Source organism: Atractosteus spatula, chromosome 17, assembly GCF_055471065.1.
Source record: "Atractosteus spatula isolate fAtrSpa1 chromosome 17, fAtrSpa1.hap1, whole genome shotgun sequence".
Classification (NCBI taxonomy): Eukaryota; Metazoa; Chordata; class Actinopteri; order Semionotiformes; family Lepisosteidae; genus Atractosteus; species Atractosteus spatula.
The window spans coordinates 8,203,048-8,227,459 of NC_142722.1; the positions used below are offsets into that span (position 1 = coordinate 8,203,048).

The following is a 24,412-nucleotide window of genomic DNA, read 5'->3' on the forward strand; positions in this document are numbered from 1 at the left end:
TATTATGTTTATTAACTTTTCTTCCTTCATAACAAGAGATGTACCCAGAAATACATGGATGTCTTTTACAGATACCGTATGCATGAACTCAGGAGACAGACACACATGGTAAATAAAGGCGAGCTTATCACATCACGTGAATCCTCTCATCAGTATGGCTGAAAGGTTCCCACTTGCTACAAAGTCATGTCGTTTAAAGTGGAATAGACAAATAATGTGATCTGAAGGGACATACTCCAGTATAATCCTATGCCAACTTGCCATAGTAGTAAAAAGGACATTTTTCCTTGCACAGAATGTTAGCATATTGTAAAGCCTTTTATTAGGAATATTATTCATTAGGTTACTTGGAAGGCCAGCGAAGTAAGGGAGGCACTGTCCCTCAAATGGGACCATAGACAGTGAGTGAGACTGCCTATGTCTTTATCTCACTCATGACACAGTGGAGAGAAACCTGAATTTGCTTTGATGACTTGAAGATATATGTATACTGTGTATTACCTGAAGCTGAAACGTTTTTGTCCCGTTTAAGACCTTTCTCCACAGGCCCTCTGTTATTCCTACATTCAACTCACTCTCCCAGGTTCTCCACAGGCCCTGAGTACTGGTATTAGTGTAGTCCTTCAGTATAGCATAAAAAACACTAATAGAGCTGTAACGTCTTGTGAGAAAAAAACTCTCTCAACAGATAAGAAAAGGAAATTGTGAGCAGTGAGGTTTTTGTACTTATCTGCAAGTAGTGGAAAAAATCTTGTCTAGGGTTGTTGTACGTCTCTATAACCTGATTTTAGGACATCAGTGTTGAACCATCAAACAAATCACTAAGATTAACAATCCCTCTTCACACCCATAGAGTAAAAACAGAATCCGTAATGCCTGGTCAGAAGTCATTAAATACAGAAGCTAGCCCTGTATTTACTCCCCTCAACATGCCAAACAACTCTCTATGCCTTGGCTGTATTGATTGGTATTGGGTTTTCACAACAATCTCTGACAGATTTTAAATTCTTAAGGAGCAAGACATTTGGATTGTGAGGTTTACAAAATGAGGAGGGATCATTGCGCACCAAGCTGTACTGTGGACTGAACACATGCACTTAACAGTTTTTTTTAAGTCTGGGAGATCTAGGCCTCCCTTGATACTTTGTAGGCACAACACTGCCATTTTAAGTCAGGGTCTCCACTTACACCATAAAAAAGAGCTGAAGCAGCTATTTATGTTTTTCAATATTTTGTGAGATATAACAGGAAACACTTGAGTAGGACAATTTATTTTCAGAATGGCTCAGCCAGGATATGGGAGTGTGTTCCACTCTTCAAGGTCCTGCCTAATTCTGTCAAAGAGGGGAATGAAGTTAACCTTACACATCTGACTAAATCTCATCTGACTAACATCTTGGTGTGACAAATATGGTTGAGCCTCATTCAAATTCTGAAGAGGCCAAGCTATTGTAGAGTTCATCTTGATTGGACTGATTGAGTTGACTGTTGTATAGGACCTTTGTCAACTGAAGAAAGCTGTCATTCAAACCAAATTTATAGTAATATAATAATAAACTATTCCTTCTCATAGTGCTTACATTTGCATAGAGTATAGAAAAGGTAAGACCATTCAACACAGTCAAATATCTTCCTGGCTATGTATTGCTTGCTTCTGAAATACCTGAAAAACATTAAGCCTTCAGACATTGTTAGTCGAGTTGTGGCCTTTAATGAAGCCAGTCTAATCTTCATTAATTATCAAAGACAGCAGCCCCTCAGGGTCTGTAGCTATTTATTTTGGCAGAAGCTTGAGGTCCACATTTAAAACTGTAATTGGTCTGTAAGAGGCACACTGTTCTGGACACTTCCCCTGTTTAAGAGGTAAGGAAATATTAGCCTTTCTCAATGATTATGGCAAAAGGTTATTGTGATATTTTTTAAAACAAATTATCAAACATAAATTGGCAATTTCTCCCCTTTAAGAGCCCCTTCAATGATTAACTAACGTTCACATTTTTATTTTTATGCAATTAAATAGTTTAAAGGGTAAGTCATTCTGCACTAAGATGAAAAAAGTCCGTTTAAAATATTTTTTTAAAATTTTATTCTGAAAAGGTATACACACGTATTTATTTTCTTATTCGCTTTGTATATCTTATCTGTGGAGTATACTATAAGGCTTTGGATGTGTTCAAGTACTCAACCTTCCTATGACCTCTTCAGTGTGGAACCCATGTGCTGTTATTTCAAGACTAGGAGTTCCAGTCGGGCTGTTTTTGTTGTAGGACTGTCACGTATAGATGCAAAGAAGCAAACGGGGTCTGAGAACGTTTTTTTCTTTCATTGTAAGTATGGAAGATCTGTGTTTTTTGTGTGCTTATTAAGCTGAAATGGGAGATGCTGAGCTGCAAGAGTTTAGACAACGATGGAAGGAGGAGTTGGAGAAAAACAACACGACCATTAGACAAGGAGCTGGCGTGAGTAAATTGGAGACGTGCCATTACCCACTACAGGCACTTTCTGAAACGACTTTAACTCCTAATTTTAAAGACTGCGGACACACCGAAAGTGCCCGAGTGAAAAGTAAAGCAGAGCAAGAGGGACCATCTGACTCCATTGGTGATGCTCGTGGGCATGAAACATCAAGTTGCTCACATTTTCTCAGCGAAAAAGCTGGGAAGTCGGCGAATGACGCTGGGTCTTATTCTTTCCTAGCACAAGGAAACTCCGATACAACTAAATCATATGTGGAGTACCCACCGTCTGCATCGCAGTCCTGTTCGATGCGGGCTGATGTCAGCAGGAGCGAAGACCGTCAGCCAAGCGCCCAGCCGTCGAGCATTAAGGATCAGCCCGGTTACGTTTCAATTGCGGAGGGCTTGCTGGATGGAAGGGCTAGCCCCTTGTTGGACAGAATTCAAGCGGAGACTTCACGGAGAAAAAGGGCTCATGCAAAGGGCACGGCAAAAAGACATGTTCAACAGCAGCCTCCGCAGAAGGTGCACAAGAAGGAAACGTTATTGGATCAGTTAATACAGGACTTGGTAATTATTATTTGTGATAGTAGTGATTAAAATATTTACAACTACTAATTGTATTAATATTTTTTTAAAAAAACGTTTCTTATTTTTCTCTCATTCGGAAGAGGCTTCGCCCTTTCTCACGAGTCCTTTCTTGTGTGTATTTTTTTTTCATCCACAGAATGAATTAAATGAAATTCCATTTTTTGATGTGGAACTTCCATATGAATTGGCACTGAAGATATTCCAGTACCTCAACAGGACAGAACTTGGACGGTGTGCACAGGTAAACCCGATTCCAGAAAATCTGAAGTGGGGCATGTAAAGCAGCAGAGTATGTACGTAGATGGTTCACTAGCACTGTTTGAGATCTGTCCCAGGCAATGTCCGTCATGTACTCCTGGTGTTATTGGAGCCTGCTTGTTGGTTCTTCTGGTCATAGGTGAGCAAGCCGTGGAAAGCTCTGGCTGAAGATGAAGTTCTGTGGTACAGACTGTGCATGAAGGAAGGCTACCTCACTGGGGCGAGTGTTTCTGACTCCCCCTGCTGGAAGGGCACTTTGCGATACTGCAGAAATGTGGAGCACACTCTGAGGTACAATTGGAAGGTAAGAATCATAGGTACAACATGTATATTGCAACGCTGATTGGTAAAATTAAAGTGTGGTGTTTAAGGGACTTTAAGCAGACCATACAAATCCGGTTTATACTGGACTTTGTAGCTTATTAGTAGTTCAGGTGGGTAGCTGCGTCAGCATGCGTAGGCTCTAAAGGAACAAGTAATAGGTTTATTCCATGCTGAAAAGAGTATAAAGAAAACACAACGTTTCGGCTGTGGAGCCTTCTTCGGGTGTAAGAAGGATAGGGCAGTCAGCAAAGATAATGTAAAGGAACAAGTAATAGGTTTATTCCATGCTGAAAAAAAGAAGAAAGAGAACACAACGTTACGGCCGTGGAAACACAAGCCAGGAGAGAGGAGGAGGCGCGAGCAGGGGAGAGACAGAGTGACCAATCAGGTGGTGTGAGGTCGAGAGAGGTGAGGAGAGGTGTGAAACGAAACATTGTGTTTTCTTTCTTCTCTTTTCAGCATGGAATAAACCTATTACTTGTTCCATTGTGGCTTATTTATTGGCTTTATGTACATGTTCTCTTTGAAGTACCTTTATTGCTCTCCCTGCTAAAATATCACAATAGCGAGCATTAGTACAACAAAGAGCTGGTTTCTGCCTGCCTTGAAGATTGAGCTCAGTTTTGGCTTGGGAATATTAAGAATCCACCTTAACTGTGTCTTGTTGTCTTTGTTAAATGTAGCATCCTTCACTTTACGTGGTCTTTTCTCCCGCAGAACCGTGTTGGATCCGTCACCCATCTGCAGTACGAACTTGGCAAAGTGCTGTGTGACGTCAGCTCCTGTGACGGTTTGGTAATAGCTGGGTAAGCGATTCAGCGGTTTCCTCAAACACAGCCTCTCCTTAAAAACTGTAGTGCATGAGTAAATATAATCAAGATTACTAAGGGTATGAATAGGCAAGCAGTTTGAGTGGAGGCTTGAGTGAACATGACACATTAGCATAGCAGGGGATAGGGCTGAGATTAGTCTGCCAGAACTCTCTCATCTCCCAGTTAAAGAGTGACCGCTGGTGAATTTAGACTCCTGTGTTTCACGATAATGTTACTGAAGTACCTACCTCTTCTCCACTCAGCACATCTTGTAGTGTGTCAATTTCAGCTCTGTGGGTGGGGATGGTTTGGCTCCAGGAATAACTATTAGGCGGAACGTACCATGTAAGAAGTGGAGCCACACTGAACATATTGGTATGGTCTGGTATTTGCTTTTGTAGCTGTTAACTCTGGTGTCATTAATGGAGCTGATCCCATTTATTGATCTTGTAACTGTTTTATTGAAATATCTTTTATCAACATTGGTTGTCACAGGTGCATCAATACAGTGTGCAAAATGAACATTGTAGGGTTTTGGTGGACTGGTGAAAAGAGCCCATTCTCTCCATGTTGGTACAGGGGTCATTGCTTTGAGTCCAGCCATAAAAGCATGTAGCAGTTTTAAATTGGGTAGGCATGTAATAACATCACTGGTTAAAAAGAGAACTCACATCCATCTTGATCACAGCAGACCTGAAAACCAACACAACATGAAGTGTAACCTGGAAGTCCCGCTTTGTAAAGAATGTTATGTGGCATGTAAAAACATTTATCTTTTTTGACCTACTCTAAAAGACATTTGTGTAATAGCATTTTGGTTGAGTAGTTAACCTCTGAATACTTTTATTTCCCTTAAATCTATAATGTCGGCTTAGGACTTGCAAAAGGTTATTCCTACCAGTTAGTTTCTCAGTCACTGAGGTGAAATTTTAAAACTTTGCTCATATTTAAAGGAGTATTATGTCATCTAAAATCTGTACATATTGGCTCCAGGTACTTCTTAGATATTGCTAGTCAGTGTATTAAATATTTAACTGACGTCCCCTTGAGCACTGGAGCAAAGCAGTTAAGTGTTGTAGTGCACAAGGTGACCATTTGTACTTTAAAATAAGATAAATGGAAACAATTATACAGATTGCTGGAAAAACCTAAGCATGGTGTTTATGTTGCTTCGCCTTATTGATTGAAAGTGAGGTAACCCCTCAGCTCCCCCAAATGGATGTAGGTCTGAGGACTTCCTGAACAAGCCTTGTAACCACTTTATCAAGCAGCTGTCCTCTAGAGACCATCTTGAGCATTATTAGTTATATGAGGCATCAGGCCACACATAGTAATTTATTATTATGAGAATTACCATGTTTGTCCTACGTACCTTATGTACCAAGTTGTCCAGGATGGAAACATTGGTTTTAGCTGTCATGGATTATTTAAAAAAATGTCTTCCACAACTGCAGTGGGATTTGATGCTGCCTTTGTCTGTTTATGTTTTAAAACGATCACATCTTTTGGAATCGTGTTTAAGGAACCAGTCATATTGGTAATAAACAAGCACCTATATTTTGGTCCGGGCTTTCATATTACACAAAACCTCTTATTCTTTCTTCTTCAGTTGAGGATGAATGTCTTCCGCAATTGTCATGTCTGTGGGTCTGAAGTTAACTGGTGAGCATAATCCAGGATGGACAGATGTTGTCACTGCTTGGTTACATATGTCAGAGAGGAATAAGTGGTCCCAGGCAGGCCATACATTGAGTAGTTTGGCCCCACTGCGAATGGAAGTGTGTCAGTGATCAGAAGTAGCATTTTGGTAAGAAATATTAAGAACAGGGCTGGGAAACGATGCAATCTTGTTTAACCTCTTTGGCGTTAAAGGGGTTTGTGATGGATCCGACAATCACCATTTGCATATCATCTCATGGGGCAGTGGGATAATGTTAATAAATTCTGGGAGGCATCCTTACTTCAGAAGGATTCTCTTCTCAGGTGGAAGGATTGTTGTGTATGCATCTGACTGTCTAATGCCATTCGTAGCCTCCAGAGAAACAACTTCTGTAAAATAAAACCAGTCATCTTAAACACAGCGACTACCACCGTGACTTTAAGAGCTGCCTGAACATAACAGTAGGACCCAAGCTGATCTCTGCGTGCTAAAACAAAGTGTCAGAATTGAAATGGCACGTATTTCAATCCTTAGTGCTGTTGACAGGTTAATTCAATTAATGCCAGGGTGGAATCAAAGTCCTGGACTGGATTGGTAGTATAGCAGTATGTGTTTACCTCGGTGTGTGTAGTTACTCTTTGTGTTTTGAGAGGTCGCTCGGGGCTCCCTGCTTCTCTTTCGTCCGTCCCTTTCTTCGGTCCGAAGGCACACGGGGGGGTGGGGGGGCAAAGGCAACCACAGCAGCAACACGTGTGGTTACAAAAGGCTGCAAACGTTGCGCCGGGAGAAGTCAACAAAAGGGATCAGCTGGCAGCTCCTGTTTCCTTCTCACTCCAGCAGCCCAGGGCTGATTTTGAGTGCCGTCCAGGAGGCGTCCTTCCGAGCCGTAAGCATCTGGCATGGAGGTGGCTCGTTACAGGCCCACTGTGCGGGCCTCAGCTGCTAGCTGGGCCTAGTAAAAGCTTTTACATGCAAACACTCACACATGCGCGCACATAGTAAGTCACCTCGTTTCATTTTCACCTCCAGTTTTCTTTTTCTTTGTTTTGTGGCTTGCTTCAGTTACAGTGTGAAAAATCTCTTCCTTTTTTCCCCGTGAGGTTTAGCTGAAGGCTGGAGGAAGAAAAAAAAGTGAGGATTTTTTTTTTTTATCCACGATGTGGCCTTGTTTTTTAATTATTCCTAGTAAGAGGTCGTAAGAAACGCTTGGGGGTTACAGTTCTGTATGTTCTGTCTCCTGTCGAAAACCAAGAATCCTGCTGTTCCTGGACTCCTTGTGTTCAGTTTGAGGATGTAGGTGGTCCAAAAGGCACTTTGAATTCAGCCCTTTCCGTGACTCCCCCAAACCAGAAAATGCGGCTGTTGAATTTTCAGTTTGAGGTGGAAAAAATGTGGTAACGCGAGTTAGCAGAATAAATGTCTGATGGGATTAAATTTAATAAATGTAACCCTTTTGTTGAGATTTGCCCAATTATGATCATTTGAGTACCTTTTAGTCTAACTGTTTTTCAGGTACACGTCAGGTGATGTCAGACTGTGGGATACTCTGCACTGGGACTCTGGCGCCTCCTACCTGCGGCCCAGTCATGTTGCCATGGAAACAGCATTAAGGCCACACATAAGCCATGTCCAAATAAACAGAACTGTGGCAGTTGCAGCCTATGAGGATGGTAAGATTAGGGGCTGTAGGTAGAAATGTGACCTGCTCATCTCTCACTGAATCCTTGCATATTACATGCATGCCGACAGCTACCTTTGCTTTATTTTCTTTGAAACAAGCTGAGGTCAATTCAGTGCTGAAAAGTAGAAAGAAAAACATTTTTTAGCTGTGGAGTTTTCTTTCTGTGCTTATGGGCCTTTCTAGTCCATATGATAATTTTTTTTCTGCTTTTTGTTGACTGTCATTTATATATCTGCATTTGCAGTAGACTGCTGTCTGACTCAAGTGGTAATGCATTCTTCAGGTCAGTAACTAAGGAACAAAAAATAGAAATTATGAGGCTGTAATAATTGCTAGAAAAAAATCTGCAACAAAACAAAAACAGGAAAACAATTTTGAGAATGGTTATTTAACTAATACCTGTATATTCCTGTGGTTTCCTAAAGAAAATCTTGTTCTAGATTTGCCCTGGTTAGTGACGGGCTGTGTTAATGTTTGCTAACCTTCTGGTTCCTCTTCCCTCCTTTAAGATGCTTTAATAGTATCAAATGTTGTGTGTGACACATCAGATTTATATCTCTCTCTGCAAAAGTGGGAGACATGCATGGAGACCTTATCACCACTCTTCATTTCCTGAATGAAAGCAGATGTTGTGTGACTTCCTGTTGACATGACCACTTTCACAATTAGGGTGATGTGGATGCTAAAGTTGTGTGTAATTAAAGAAACAGTTTCTTGCAATTTAAACCTGCAAAGCATCTAGGTTTGGAGTGCAATTATGTCACTCATCTTCTTACTGTAGTAAGATTTAACTAATCTAAATCTGTTTGGCATATATCTCTGTGGAACAATAATGTACCTTTTGAGTAATTAGCGTAATTGCTATTAACTGCTTTTGGCATCTTCTCTTTCCAGTTGTCAGCTTCCCAATTGGGCAGTTGTTTCTTTTATTTTTTCTTCAGCATTCATTATGATGGAAATTAAATTGCACTTAAGGACATCTGCATAACCACTAATCTCTAATTCTCAAAGAAATGCACTGGCACATTGAAGTAGTCACCCATATGGGAGGGCAGACAGAATGTTTGTAAGCCAAGCAGAATTGGCTGCACTAATGTTTTTTTCTCGTACTTTAGTGTTTTTTATGGTCATGTTGAGACAAATTAAGGGGGATTAAGCTATGATAACTGCAGTAGAAAGATTTTTTTTCTAATTGTTTGAAAACGCATTTATACATATATGTATAATTACAAACACATATAGATCTTTTAAAAATCTTATAATAAGTAAGAATCTTTTGTACTTCAGGGGTTTTCTTGAGCAGGAGATTTGAGTGGAGTAGTACTTAAGGAATCCAGGGATCTGAGCATTTATGGCTGACCAAAAATTGTATAACAAGGAGTAAAACAGTTAAATCAGGAGGGATGAAATGAATATTGTCAGTATAACACATGTAAGTGAATTAATGGAGGGCACAGATGTAGCTAAATCATGTAATGAAACAAAAGGCAGACTATAGCACAACTAGACAAAGATACTGAACCCCGAAGTGTGTGCGTCTAACGCTAGAACTCGGTAAGCTGTAATATGATATCCCAAAAGGGGTCTTGCTACTGAAGATCGTATACAAATAAACCTAGGAAACTAAGACAGCAGAAGCTCAAATGTTAGACAAATATTTAAAAAAACCTAAATAAATGACCAGGTCCAGATTATATTAGATTAAGAAACCAGAGTTCTTAAAGACACATTACATATCATTTACACATCTCTAACATACATTTTTTCTCAGTCACATCAAAAACTGGAGAGTATCCATGAGCCCGGAAGATTGCCATTATAATATCAATATATAGAGAGGGTATGTACAGTAAAATGTTGTGAGGTAGGTAAATATTGGCCAGGCATCTTAACATGCATATGGAATAAAAAAATACTCATATGACTAATATGAATACTCAAAAATACTAATAACTCATAATTTCATAGGAAATTTGGGAAATTTCCCCTTGAGTAGTTTATTTTCTAACAGACAAGTAGTTTATATTGTAACAAGTTGAATCCAGAGACTATTTAAAATGTGTTTTTTTTTTTCAGCAAATATGATCTACATTGGGGACATGGAATATTTCAGTTTAGGAATCTTCAAAATTTTAAAGGAAGTCAATAAGGTAGATCACAACAGTTATTTCAAACTAGGTTCAGCATTGACCATTGATTAACTGAGATTGGTTGAAAGGCAACATTGTACCAAGATCAGTAAATAGCCAATTTTACACAGAGCTTGCAATGCATGGAACACATCACCACACACAGGAACCCTTTAACCGAAGGTTTAATGCTGTGACAGATCCGCTCTGTCTATTGGAGGCAGTAATGGTCTGAATAGCCTGTTCTTGTCATCAGCTTCTCTTGTTACTAATCATTCTGGCCAGGAAAACAGGCGCTGGTTGATTTCATATCTTTGTGTTACTTGCGCAATGCTCTACCATGTGGGCAGATCACTTTATCTGCTGTGTTTAAACAACTCAACTGTTTATGTTACCAACAGATTGTAGAATTACCTTTTTATATACCCAACAAATGTTTTGTAACGTTTCCCAATCCGGATCTCTAATGAACACAAAGAAGAAGAGATCTCTGTACAGCGAGCACTGTGTGAGAATGGACAAGCGACGTCTCCCAAACTCTGAAACTCCTGCTGTGCAATATCCTGGCCTCTGATCTTGTTTTAGCTAGCTTCAAACACCTTCTTTTCTTTTGCATGATTACAGATCTGACTTTCCTATACCAACATTTCGGTGTCTGGGGGCTAAGTGTTGAGAATTGGTTTTAAAGCATGGTCTCTTGTTGGGGACCTATGAATGTCTAGTGAGGTGCAGTTATAATGCACAGCCTATTGATCAATGTTGCTGGAGAGAATTATTTGTTCCCCTTTGGGGACATAAAGCAAAGAGGGGCAATTTATGTCAACAATTCTTCCGCAGTGGGAGAGCTCATTAAATATTGATAGGTAAGCTGTAAACTTAGCTATAGCCTGTAGTTTGTAACTGCTTTCTCTCTTGGTCTGCTCCCAGACAGCATTTTCCTCAATTATCATGTCTTTTTTCACATATCTTTCTTTTAAATAATTCATGCAGCTCATCATACTTGTTAAGCTTTGTTTACTTGTTATTGGATGGTATACCGCTTTAAGTAGTACTGTCTCATCACATTAGGGGTGATGTACGGCTTTTTTACTTTATTTATCTTTCGTTCTGGTGAACATTTAAAATGTAGTAGTATAGTATCTCAAGGTCAAGGTACACCATGTAAAGAATAAAATCCTAAACTTGGTAGATCAACATTTTATACTTCAGGCTATCAGTGTAGATTATTAAAATAACTATGAAAACTGTGAAACTATGAAAAACCACACAGACCTTTATTATTATTTTTAAGGTGAAGTCCCTGATCTGTTGCTGTATTCATGTTAAAATGACTTTTGATAATGGCTTAATCCGTTTTTGAATGTATTACTTCCTTGTGATGTCTTGTAGTAAAAACTGAGTGAGGGTATATGTTGTTACTTGGACATCCTGTTCATTCTCACTTTAGAAAAAGGCTGAGTCAGAGCTCTTGTTTCCTCAGGGGCTGTGGATGTGTGGAGTACTGAAACAGGTCAAGAGCCCATACACCACTTCCAGCACCTCCAGAAGGTGCAGGGCCTGGCCTTGGGCTCGGACGGTGCTACTGTGGCTTCAGCCTGCGGTTCACAAGTGCGACTGGACTGTCCAGTTGATAAGGGCTACTGGAAGATGCTTTACCAGACTGAGCTTCAGAAGCCAGTGAGTGAATTCATAAGGATGAGTGTCAAAACGACGAGCGTCCTGTGAGGAATTACTGTAATACATTTTTATCCAACTTAATCTTTAACAAACGGGATCCTAATGAAATGAACTAAATGGGCCAAACGGCTACCTCTCACCATTCTCATGCAAAAGCCAAGCTGTTGAGGAAGTTGAGTCCTGGATTTGATTACCTCTGATTCATAGCTGATGAATTCATTCACATGTTGACTACACAATAAGCATGTTACACAGACTGAAATGGTTTGGTGGCTTAGCGTGTATTTAAGTTAATCAGAAGTCTGCCCTCATTTTATTTCTAAAGTTGAGTGAAATATTTTGACGCCCACAAATTTTACCTGAAAAAAATCAAGCTTTTCTCAGAATTTATAACTAAGACCCGTAGGGCTTTTCTCTTCTGACAGGTGGAGTTTCTCCGGCTCGCCCCCGATACAGAGGAAGTGCCTCTGGCTGTGGCGTCTGCTGCTGAAACAGTGTACCTGCTGAGAGCAGAGCAGGATCCCAGTGTTCTCCACTCTGTCTACGGCCATCCTGTGACCTGCATGGATGTGTCGTCCTCGCAGGCAGCCCTGGGGATTAAGAGTGGTGGGTGGGCCATGAACGATGGCAACAAGGTAAGTCTAAAAAGAGAACAAGGAGAAATCCTCAGGGCGTCCTGCACAAAGCTCCACTGGGCTGAGACTCCCAGTGAGATCAGGTAAAAATAACCACAAGAGTTTTAGCTCTGGGATCAAGTTCTCCACCATACCCACTGCACATTCTGTAAATCTGCAAGGTCAGGTATATATTCCTCTCTCTTCACACCATGCGTTAAAATCCTGTTACCTTGTCTTTTTTGTCATTAAATCTTTTTGTAGTCAACAATGCCAGTGTTACATTTTAAATGAATATGAAATAAGGGTTGTGGATAGACCTGGCCTTTACTTACCTAATCAGATCTCGGGTACCCAGGTGATCTGGCATCCAAGAAACATAAAACCTGTCTGAAGCTATGCTCTTGTGTGCTCGCAGGAAAAGATGCTTCTTTTTTCGGAATACAGTGTTTTGTAAATGAATTTTGGGGTAGTAATAGAAAATGAAACCCCTTTTCACAGTCAGAGCCCTGCAGCAAGACCATCCATTTTCACTTTCGTCTGTGTATGCTGTTAGAATTTGCTTTTTAAATTGGACACACGCAAAGCTCCTAATCAGACAGAGAGAGCACAAGAGCTCCAGATGGCTGCTCTCGGTATTAGACAATGCCTTGGCAGTGTTCACACAGTGACATCACATCAATTACTCATTTTCTCATTACTGGTGGTTGTACTGTAATTGCACCACAATTCAAATGACTTGCAAAAAAAGTTGGTGAAATAAGTTTTTTTGTCAAAGCTAAGATTGAAATGGATCAGATTTGTAATTTACATATTTCAACTTGTTTTTATATTTTTGTCTGAGTTAAAATAGTAAATTTAACTAAACTTCTTTTAAGTAGCACAGTTTATAATAATATTTCAGCAGAACTACAATGATTTTTTTCTTTAATTTGTTATGACTCGCACCTTTTGCTTTTGACTAATTTATGCATGTACAAAAGTCAGAACTAGTAATAATCAGCCAAAAAGCTTTTGTGGAAGCTGTTTCATTTCAGCGAGCAATTTTGTACTGTTAGGGGGATAAAAGGTGATAAAATTAAGATTGTGTGATGTGTAATGTTTTACAGTGATTGATGTGTAGATGAGACATCTAATTAAAATGTGCAAAGGAAATATAAGTATTGTAATGAAATTGTCTGTGGCTTCAAACTTGATTTTTGTGCTGCACAGATAACATATTAATATTAAAGCATCTGGTAGTATTGCAGCTACAAATGGACCACTTGATAATTTGTTAGCTTTGTAGCCTTTGAATGCCTTTAATGCACTATGATATTATTTTAGTACATGTAAAATAATGTTCAAGGCATATGTAAAGCTGGAGAGGTACCGTAACTTATCTATAATCAATTTAAAAAGATATTTTCTGTAGGTGTAGGTGTGTGTGTGTGTGTGATTGACGTGTTTATGACTTAACACTGCCTTTGGATAAAAATGGCATTTATTTTCTCTCAGTTTTAACATGACTTGAAAAAGGCTTCTGTTGTGATAACTTTAAGTTGAAATATGTCCTCAGAAGTGCCCAGTGACTGTTTATTTAGTTAACTAAAGTATGTGGCCAATTTATTTTACAGTGCCACTTCTCGGAGAAGCTGCTTTGAGCCATATCTGAGGCTGTAAATGGGGTATGTGAGTGTTGGCTCATCATACATCCCCACAGAAGGGATGGGTGGCTCAGGGACGTGAGGGACAGAGCAGCATTACCTTATGCTGAATCTCTGAGCTGCAGTCATTATGTTGTTTATCTGGAATGGCCAGCAGACTCCCCTGGTCTTAATTACTGTTCGTTTCTTACGGGAATACCTCTAGGGCCATACATCTGGTCTGTGGGTAGTACCATTTTGAAAGCACTAATTGAAGAACTTGCTGGCATCTCCACAGGCTTGTCTGTCTGCAGCAATGGAGTATCAGAGTAACAATTTCTAAAGCTGTTGCCTTTTTACCTCCAAGGAAATGCCTTTGGCACAATTCCCTAAAGGCACTATAAAAACCCATATCGTTTATAGATATGAGATATGGAGCCAAAAGGATTGATATTGCTTGGTTTATCTGGTTCTTTTTCTTCCTTATTTAACTCACTACAATAACAAGATGGCATCTGTTGCTGAACTGCCTGAGGCAGTTTGCAAACAAAACATTTTTGACAACAAAAGAAGAAATGCAATGTCCTGAGTCACCCAAAGGGAAAGACAAAAGGATGATATGAATCTGGACATTACGTTAGATAGGGTGAGGAGAAATGTATCTTTTCGTTATTCTCATAAAATAAACAAATCTTCTCAGACATGTTCGTTAAAAATGTTATTCCAAGTTGAAATGGTTTAAATCAGATTAAACCACTTAAAATGAAAAGTCCTGTTCCTGTAGAATTTGTGCTTCAGTTCATCCTGCTCAACATTTGGTGATTCACTAGAATAAAAATTTTGCTCTTATTTTGTGACCAAGACCCTGTTAGGCAGTCATTTAAAACTCCTGTCAGATACTTGGCTTGCTTTGAGGCATCACACAATTAAGCCTGTCTGGCCCAAATATGACAGATAAAACATCTGGCATAGTGTCAAAACTTACATCATATGAAATGTAAGCAGTTTTTTATTGGCTTTTGAATTATTCATTATTTTTTGTGCATCTACCTGTCTCTAGTCTCATTGTTTCATTGTGCTTCATCCCAGGTAAATTTAAAGAACAGCAGCTTTTGCTGTTTGTCACATCACTGCTGTTGCATGCCAAACTTCATACATTCCTCTCAGAATGCCTTCCTATCTGAATGGAAACAAGTCCGAATATTTCTTATCAGTTTGGAGATTTACTTTAGGAACTAATGCTATAGTAGAGGGATGAAGCAGTAACCAAAAATGTCCTCTCATGTGCAATACCCATCTACTCTTCATTCAATTAATTATTAGCTAAAGGAGAACGTGTCCTTTTTAGGATGGGCTTGTGGAGAATACTTTAAGTCATACCATAATAATGTAGCAAACTACAATATTTTTATAATTTATTGTTGTGTAGCTAAATATTTTTTCCACAGTAGCTTTCCCTCCTGCTAGTCTGCAGTAAACACCCACTGTGTCCCCTTATATAAACACAGCCTCTCCATGCTGGCACAACACGAATGAACACAGTAACTTAAATTTATTAATAAAGCAGCCCCACCTGATGGGCAATAAAAAGGTGAACGGGGGGGAGCGGTGAGGTGGGAGTGCAAAATGTTTTCAGAGGCTAGCGAGCTCAGGTGGAGAATGTTTTAGCAATTCTCTGTAGGCTTTTAACTCAGTACATCTCTGAAGGGAATCTTCAGGGACTTGTAATGGCGTAAATTATTCAGTCGTTTAGAGACCTTGGAATCCGAGCCTCTTTGGGTGTCTGATAATATCTCAGATTACAGCTCTGCACGCTTTGATGAATTTGAGAGCCTTAGTATAAGTCTCTCTTGTGCTGTTTGATCAATCAGAGATGGTTGTGGTGAACGCACAATGTGGAGTGCACAACACTACAAAAAATGTTAGTGGGGAAGAGACAAAGGAACATACCTGCCCTTTTTCAGGGTGGAAACTCAGTGGCTGTTGTGGTGGAGGGCCTTTTGCATTCTCTTCAATTCCCAAACATAAGGGAAATTTACCTCCCCATAATATGGGAGCTTCTTTGAGGTTGCACTATGAGCTTGAACAAGTTAGTGCTGAGGGTTGGTTTTTCATGTTTTCTCCTCAGATCCAGGTGTATAGCTTACAGACAGGCAAGACAGAGCTGGCGATGGGGAACTCAGCTGGAGATTTCACTTGCGTCAATCTGAGAGACAGCCCGCCACATCTACTGGTCTCTGGGAACAAGGACAGGAGGTACAGACTTTGCTTCCCTCTTCTGAAGGCCTTATATGATTATAGAAACTCACATAAGAAAGAAGGAGACTTGGCTTCAGTCACTTTTCAGCAAAATGATGTAGAAAAATTTTAATTGACCAATGAAACACCTTAAAAGGATTCATTTTTGGGAAGCAGTTCTTTTTATTTCTCAATATACGTCTCTAATTGTGTTCTTTTAGTATCCAAAATTGATTTTGCAGCATCAAAAAGCAGGGTTTAGTCTTCTGTGTCTCCGGCTTTTTTTTTGGCAAACCCTCAATGACTGACAACAATAAAAGAGAGGAATGCAAATGAAGAAGTGTGTCGCCACATTCAATTTCAGAGTCCCATTCGTCTTATTCAGATACTTTAAAGTGCTTTGTGGATGGTTGTTTGCTGTTCTTTTTCAATACCTGTAGGCATGTGCGAGAGCACAAAGGAACACTGGAACCCAAAATCTTCTGTACCGCTGCCCAGCGTTCCCATCATTGAACAGCTCACGCCCCTAACATCTGCAGCATGGGAAAAAAAGAAAGGAAAACTCATCTGCAGTAGTGGCTGGCTGCAGAACAGTGTTTGGCAGGAAGTTGCTTGGCATGCCCTGGAAATTAAACTCCTGCCGTGATTTCCTGAATCTATCAGATCTTAAAGAGGCGGCCAAAGCAGGAGGCCATGTGTCTGTGGACAGCGCCGGCCCAATTTTAATGGACCCCCACCTTACCAAACCCCGAGTGTCAAAATATAAAACTCAAACCAAAGTCCATTTCACTGATTAGATAGTTTGTGTGTGCAGAGTTGGCCGGGCCATTTGGCCACTTTATATAGCTCTACGGCCAAAAAAAGAACAGGGAAATGGAAGGAACAGTTCTGGCCTTGCATTAGTGTGGCCAAAGGCCAAGGCCTAATGCATTTCTTTTTCCCCAATTTTTTTTTGGAGTTTCCAGAGAGCAAATTAAGGAGCGACTCCCCTGATAAGGCTGTGCAGTTGGGAGTCTGGTTGGCTTTGCCAAGGAAACATCTGAATAAACAAGAATACATGCTGGGTGCTAAAGAGGATAATGATGGTTTGGGTGCTCAGCCTCTGAATGTACTTCCAAGACAAAAGAGTTTTTCTGCATTGTAAAGCAGCATGGAAGGTTCTTCCTTGTAATTCGGGTTTGGGTGTGATGCTTTCATTTGCTTTTGCTTTCTCAGTCTTAATTTCTTTGAAAGAAATTAAAAATTGGTCAAAGCTGTCAAAGCATTAGTTATTATCCATGACATAAATGGGAAAGTGAGATGGAAATTTGCAAAAGTTCTGTTTAATAAAGATCACAAAGCATTCTTTAACTGTTTGTGAATTAATTTATCATGAACACACCACCTGCGTCGTTGGATTTTTTTGATAATACAGTATTTGTTCACAAATATTTCATTAAGTTTCATAAAGAGCGTTAAAGATCTGTGAAATTATGTTTGTGAAGTCTTAAATTACCTTTGAAAGACACCATTGTGTATTACACCTACAGTTAATGGTACTAATTATTTACCCTTTCATATAATTTCAAGAACAGTGTCTTTCAGAAAGAAACATCTTCATTTAGGATGAAATTCTTTTTCTAGAGTGGTTATTCAACCTGTATGGGTAACTTTGCCACTGTAATATCTAGAACCAATTAAGTAGGGAAACAGTAATATCACAAAAGCCTGTCTGCTTCATGTTGTAAAGGATAATTATTTTGGAGAATCAAAAGTGGACTATTTAATGCCTGCCTAAACAGGGTTGTGTGTTTTCCAAAATTATGGCTGGATGACCATGCCAAGAACAGTTAAATACCTCCTTGAGAAGCATTTTGTCTTTTAAAAATAGTTGTTCTTCACACAACAGCTGTGTATCCCTTGACGTTCTTTAGGTAATCACAGTCTGGTTAGAATTCACATTCAGTTTCCTTCTCTGTTTTTTTTTATTTAAAGGAAAATTGAGTATTCCACGTTTTCTGAGCTTACTTTGGACAATCTTTTCATGGAGTCACCCTCTGGCTAAATGTGTTCATAATAAAAATTACAAGAACAGATGGAAGGAAACGGTTGAGCTCCTGTGGCTAGTTTATCTACACTTGTATTAAAGATAGTGGACATTGTCTTAATAAATGGAGTGCTACTTTATTGAAACTGCTGGCGTGTTCTTTATTAGCCCAAAGAGTTCAAAGGTACTGAAAATACAGCACACTCAGTTAATTAGACCTTTATTAGAAAAATGAAACCAGGCAGATGTGTGTTCTTAAAGCTCTTAATATTTCATACAGCCACTGTAACAAAGGTCTGTATGTAATGAATCTTTTTCTTTGCTCTTCTATAATGTTTCGTTTTCTTTTCTTAAACTGAAAATTGTGTGTTGAGCTGTTGTTTATGCATTTACTACATTTTGTGAGCACAGAATTACTTTGTCATAATAGTTTGGAATTGGAGTTTGCAGATTAAAGACAGTGACCCAAAACTCAGGTTCTTTTTCTGTAGTGTTGAAATGCATTGATTCTACTTTCCTCGTTCCAGGCTTTTAACTTACGTTGAACATTCCTTGTGTATTTCACGTGTAATTCGCTTTCCGAATGGAAGGAAGTGATCAGAACTGGTGTGACAACCAGGACTTCACTTCATTTATCAACCTACTGGAGAGGCTAATTGACAGGAAAGAAAGGGAAATAGTTTTTGGCAGCCGCTCAAACAAAACACCTAAAAAATAAAATACGAAGAAAAACATGTTCTGCTCCTCAGTGACCAGCTGGGAAAAGGATTCTTATTTTTTTTGGACTGTGCCTTTTTCATTCCACTCATCTGCTCTTGTTTTGTGGCTTTAGGGTGAGGGTGTTTGACCTCCGTACTGGGAGCTCTGTGACCTCTTTGTACGCCCATCATCTGGGCGTGTCGGCTGTGCAGACAGATGATTGGAAGATTGTGAGTGGGGGAGAAGAGGGGCTGGTCTGCGTGTGGGAAATGAGAATGGGAGCAAAACTCTGGGAGATGCACAACAGGTAAGACTGTTTTTGAATTGCAAAATCAATGCATCTCACTACAATGTGAAGTAGTAAGGTTGATTAAGAACATCCATATATAAGGAACCAGTTGTTAGCTTTTTATACAACTGCATTTCCACATCATAGCCATCAGATCTGAAAAGTTAAGCAAGGTGATGGTTGATAGGATGGAGGATGGTAGAACTCCACAGAAAAACAGGTTACCACTGGAAGTCACATTTGTAAACCAGTATCCCAGTAACAGAGGACACTGCTGAAGGAGGTGCCATCTTTTGTAATGGCCATTGGTATCCCATTGTATTTAATAAGAGTAAGGCTGCTGGTGAAGTAAATTTTTACTTTTTCACCTGATCTGTTGTGTGATGGGGTTGCTGGGGCAGATCCGCTGCTGCCTCTCCTCAATGGGGGCTGTGCTGGTACTAGATGAATTAGGACTTTTAGGTAAAGCACTTTGGGTTCCTTAAGATGAAAAGCTCTGTACAGTTGCAAGGAATCATTAATTGTTAAGCTTTCAACTATCATTAATGGGTTAACTATTAACTTATCACAAAACTCATGAGTAGGTACAGTAGTTCCTTGATAACTGTTAGAATGGTCTGCTTGTTTTGTATGTTACATAGGTCTTGCACAAGGCTCTTTGGTAAATGTTAATTTCATAATTGCACATCACTCTTATAAATTGTTTGCACCTTATGAAAAGAAAATCTTTTTCCTGCTGTTAGAACATCAAAGGATGCTATGATTGAGGGTCACGGTGCTGTCATTCTGTTTACCGCTGTGGTGGTTTCACTCTGTTATTTTTGTAACTTCTGGTCATACTATAGACATCCGGTCCGTCACGTTCGGTTCTCCACCAACACCCTGGTGACAGCTAACATCCCGGACGAGAAGTACCCTCGAGGCGCCTGCATCACCGACGACGACCTGACCGCGCATCGCAGGTCTCTGCCTCTTCGCTCGGCCCCAGCCTTCAGGCTGCTCACATGCTCCCTGCCTTATCTCACTGTCTCCTCTCCCGTCCTCCAGCTTCTGCCTTTCCTGTGGCAAAATTAAGTTAGCGGTCGTAATCTTTTGTCTGGAAACATTTCAGGGATGGGGCTTTATGCATTATGCCTGTGAACAGCAGGGTGTTTGCCTTTAAGCACAGGACGTGTGCTTAACAAAAAGGAAAAGAAAATGCTAAATTGTATATATCTCTACTGGCAATAATTGTTCTCGTATAAATCCTGGCTGTAACCAGTATCTCACCTTATGTAACTCATATGAATTATTTTCTTTACATGCAGGCACAGAGGAGTGATCTACTTGTATGACTTCTCAGTTGACATGTCGGTGCTGGAGCACGTCCTTCCCATCTGTCGGTCAGACTACACGGAGTCCACAGGCTACAACTACAACATTGGACTGGCAATGCCCTACGACATCCTGACGGAGCCCCGGTCTGTCGTGTGACGCACACAGGGGCGACACACATTGTAGCTTCACAACATACACTCACACAGTGCTTGGTGATGCGAGAATAATCTTAAAAAAACAAAATATATTTTTTTTAAAAAGACTTTATTCCTACCCTTTCTCTTTTAAACATCCAGAATTCACTCTGCATTTTGCTTTTTGTAGAAGTCTTCTGTTCTGGACCATTTCCAGTTTGCTTTTCTTGGAGGGGGGTGGCTTGTTTAGTTATTTTACAATCTGATCTGCTTTTAAGATATTAATTCATGTAATTATGAATGTAGTCAAATAATTTTAAGCTGCAGGGAAAGCTGTAATTTGTTGATAATGGTTCAAATAATTAGACCATATTAATATTAGATATATTTTACTTGATGTCTGTTTCATTTTATTATGTAAAAAAACTCTGTACAGTACAATACATGTATTTCTTCTTAAACATGTTTTATTTGGACTTTGTTTACCTTTAAAGTTCTTCAGTCAGGTTTAAAATTTGATTTATGTTTGAGGGTAATATTAGCTTTATGTAATCAGTGTGTGATTAATCTGATCAGAACATTATAAGATCATTATAAGATTATAAGTATGTAGGGGGAAAATGTAGAATTAAAACAATGTAATTCTTATATGAGTGTGTGTGTCAGAAATGAGTCACTAATCACAACAATTCAGGTAGGTAGACAACATGAAGTTTAATATTACAAGAGTGGAGTTTGAATTTAGTTTTCCAATTACGTGATTTAGTGAGGTGTTTCTCAAGTCAAAAGTCTTTCTGTAAGAGCTATAGTGACGCACGGAATTCATTAAACAGTACTTGGAAAATATTCTGTTAAGTCATTCAAATCAAAATACATGATTTTTGGAAATACAAAATACAAAATATAAAAAGCGCAGTTGAGCTGACTGAGGCAAAACCAAACATATCCTGATGTCTAGAGTAATGCCTAAAGTTTATTCTTCCATAGATACAACTTTGTTTTCCAAAAATCAACCTCAGTGTGTTGACAATAGTCTAATAATAACAATAACAATAATAACAATTACTGTTATTATTATTATTATATAGATACAACTTTGTAAATCAACCTCAGTGTGTTGACAATAGTCTAATGACACTAGAGGTCTCAGCAGCCTCAAACAAGCTGATCGCCTGGTCTACAACAGATGATACTGCGAAGGTGTAACCTTGTTGTCCTTATGGTGCTATAATAACTGACTCTAAAACAAAGTGCCCTTTACTTACTGTTATAAGAGTGAAGCTAAAGAACTGTATCTGTGCTGTGTGCTTCTTCATGTTGGCCTTAACATTGCTTTCATCCAACAAAATACAAATTTCTACAGAAACAATTTTGTGCCAATGAAGCAGCACCTATTCAGCTCTATAAAGTCAGATGTTTTTTAAATTATCATATCAATTAGTGTTCTGTACAGGTTGCTATGATGGTAAGTACATAACTCCTATAGAAGGCATAGACATTTTCTGTCTATTGGTATTCCTGTCAGGTTTCCTGACTTTTTGATATTCAATTACTATGCATTAATAAGACTTGTTCTGCTTGCCAAAATCCAAGATGTGGTGCTTGACCCTTAGTAACATCTAACTTACCTGGTTACTACCATTGAGGGGACATAAAATATAATTTATGAAACAGCAGAACAAGAGTGAGCCAATCTTTAGATGCATTAAGACATTCTTGCTGACCAAGATTTTGATGTTCTGTTCTGCTAAAAGCTACCTCAGAAATAATGTGTATGTGTAATGTGAGTTAAGGAATAATCTGTATGCCTTATTCTACTAAGAGGATGCTTATTAGGATAGGGCTCAGTAAACAATAATTTGCAGTAGTCCAGCAGGTATTTCCACTGGCTGCTTTGATAGTAACCAGGAAGCAAATTGTGCTTGGAAGACTGTGGTACAAGTGGTGTAGTTGCATTAGAGCAGTGTCACCTAGAATGTAGATAAGAGATTGTGGGAAAAGAGCAGTACGTAGACAGTTTTGAGCTGTTTCCTGCCCAACTTGTATTTCATATGTATCAAACTGTTCTTAAAACTTCATGTTTTGTCAAGAGTGAAACTCCATGTCAGCCTTAAAGCAAGTACTGGACCTGCTCCAAACCAAACAGTACTTACTTTGAAGCCAAATCCAAATTAGAGTTAGAACGTGAGTAGTACAGAATCTGAATTGGTTCAGGAAGGCAGGGCCAGGCCATTATGTAGACTGCTAACCTTCAATTGGGCTTTCAAGTAGTTTAGGATTCCCTGAGATTTAGAATGTATTCCAGCAAAGCCTTCTACTCACAGCAAAGACTTTAATAGGATTTTTTTTAGTACCATTTAGAATATAAATTTAGGAGACGATTTTTTTTCTGAGCTGCAAAAAATGTTTTTTTTGCAATACCAACTTCCATTCGTGTGAATAAAAAGCACAAGCCAGGGAAAGGATGTCCTAGCATCTGCTTATTGCACCAAGAGCTGTGTAACTGCCTTTCTTTTTTTTAATCGACAGTCTTCACTTGCAGAGGGTTGTGGTGTCCACATATAAAAAATGAATGTTCATCCTTGTTTCTATTTCCAGGCCATTCAAGATCTGCAGAGGAAAGACCAGATTCCATCAATAATGTACTTGTGAGTAAACATACATAATTGGCTAGGGGCGGTTAGTTTTTCTACTTAAAGAGAGCATGTTCTCACATGCAACATTCTTCAGTTAGCTGATTTGATCTGGCAATAGTTATTGTCTTTGCCATATGTTGTTCCAGAAGAACAGGTTTAAGGAGAAAATTACTGCTGAGTGGATTATAGTTGGTACACAAAAGACCAAAGGTTGGGCTAGGATTGTTTTACTTTTAAGTGTTTTAAAATAATCCTATTATTTTCCCTTGAGTGCTGATAGTTATGCTTGATCAGTTATCAGGCTTTGTATGGGCAGAAACAGAATGACATGGAAGGAAAAATGTACATTGTATAAAATTATCAGTATAATGATTTTCTGTGGCTGAGCCTAGGGCATCAGTTTAGCAATCAGAAGCTTCAGCTTTTTAGGAAGGTAGTCTCTTTCCATCAGTTTTAAAGAGCATCATCTACCTGCGGTTAAAAAGTCACGTTACATAAGTCAGTAACTGATTCGGTTAAATAGTTGCTCAGTTTGAAAATGATGAGATCCTTTTACTAAGCATTACAGACCCCTGCTCTGAGTAGCTTTCTTCTTATTTCAAACTTTGTACGGACACAAACCTTAACAAAGTGATCAAAGGTGATGCCCTCATAGAATTCATCAGGTTCCTGGAACAACAATAGAAAGAAATGTGAAACACAATACAGGAGTAGTTCAAAAGAGTATGTTCTTGTTTTCTGTTTTCTGTTTTATGGCTTCTTGTAGCCTTCCTGTGTGATTTTCCATTGTGGCTTCTGTCCTGGTGTTTTATCATTTAGATTGTCATTGATACACATTTACTTCAGCAAGCAGCTAATTTAATCTGAGTGGCCTCTCTAGCGGACAGAAGCTCAAGCTTTAATAAACAATATTAAAAGTAATTTTTCACCCATATCACTGTATAGTATATTTAGCAAAGAAAGCCAGGAGATTGCAAGCTGATAGTGTAATTTATAATAATTGCCTCTGGTACAGAAGACTGGTAATTGCCTGGTTTAAGGCAAACCTTAAACCCACCACTAATCGAAAATAAAAATATGGTTTGCAGAGAAACTCTCCACCAGATACTCGATTAAGAAATGTGCAGGGTTGATTGATTGCAGGGTAATATGCTGGTGGTAGGTCAAATATATGATTTTAACTGTATACCTTCATTTTTATTTAACACCAAACTGCCTTTGAATATAAGAGTGAAGTCAGACTATG

At 39.1% G+C, this 24,412-nt stretch overlaps 2 protein-coding genes across 4 annotated transcripts in view; one reads left to right on the forward strand and one right to left on the reverse strand.

Moving 5' to 3' along the window:
* fbxw8 (F-box and WD repeat domain containing 8) overlaps positions 1-24,412 on the forward strand; it is a 25,261-nt gene continuing 849 nt past the window's right edge. Inside the window, exons 1-13 of one of the 3 annotated variants that reach the window (XM_088936154.1) lie at positions 2,409-2,459; positions 2,698-3,026; positions 3,184-3,288; positions 3,445-3,609; positions 4,347-4,435; positions 7,614-7,771; positions 11,392-11,588; positions 12,014-12,223; positions 15,956-16,083; positions 18,924-19,097; positions 19,925-20,041; positions 20,387-20,539; positions 23,129-23,178. In XM_088936154.1, the coding sequence (XP_088792280.1) occupies positions 2,766-3,026; positions 3,184-3,288; positions 3,445-3,609; positions 4,347-4,435; positions 7,614-7,771; positions 11,392-11,588; positions 12,014-12,223; positions 15,956-16,083; positions 18,924-19,097; positions 19,925-20,041; positions 20,387-20,539; positions 23,129-23,171 (1,800 nt within the window). In that variant the 5' untranslated portion in view covers positions 2,409-2,459; positions 2,698-2,765 and the 3' untranslated portion in view covers positions 23,172-23,178. Of the gene's footprint in view, positions 3,027-3,183; positions 3,289-3,444; positions 3,610-4,346; positions 4,436-7,613; positions 7,772-11,391; positions 11,589-12,013; positions 12,224-15,955; positions 16,084-18,923; positions 19,098-19,924; positions 20,042-20,386; positions 20,992-23,128; positions 23,179-24,412 lie in introns of those variants that run through there. The other 2 variants (XM_088936152.1, XM_088936153.1) reach the window with 2 other exon arrangements.
* Positions 21,224-24,412, reverse strand: part of tesca (tescalcin a) — a 12,239-nt gene continuing 9,050 nt past the window's right edge. The window contains exons 7-8 of the mRNA XM_088936155.1: positions 23,788-23,835; positions 21,224-23,140 (exon numbers count right to left, since the gene is read on the reverse strand). Of these exons, the coding sequence (XP_088792281.1) occupies positions 23,063-23,140; positions 23,788-23,835 (126 nt within the window). The 3' untranslated portion in view covers positions 21,224-23,062. The remainder of the gene's footprint in view (positions 23,141-23,787; positions 23,836-24,412) is intronic.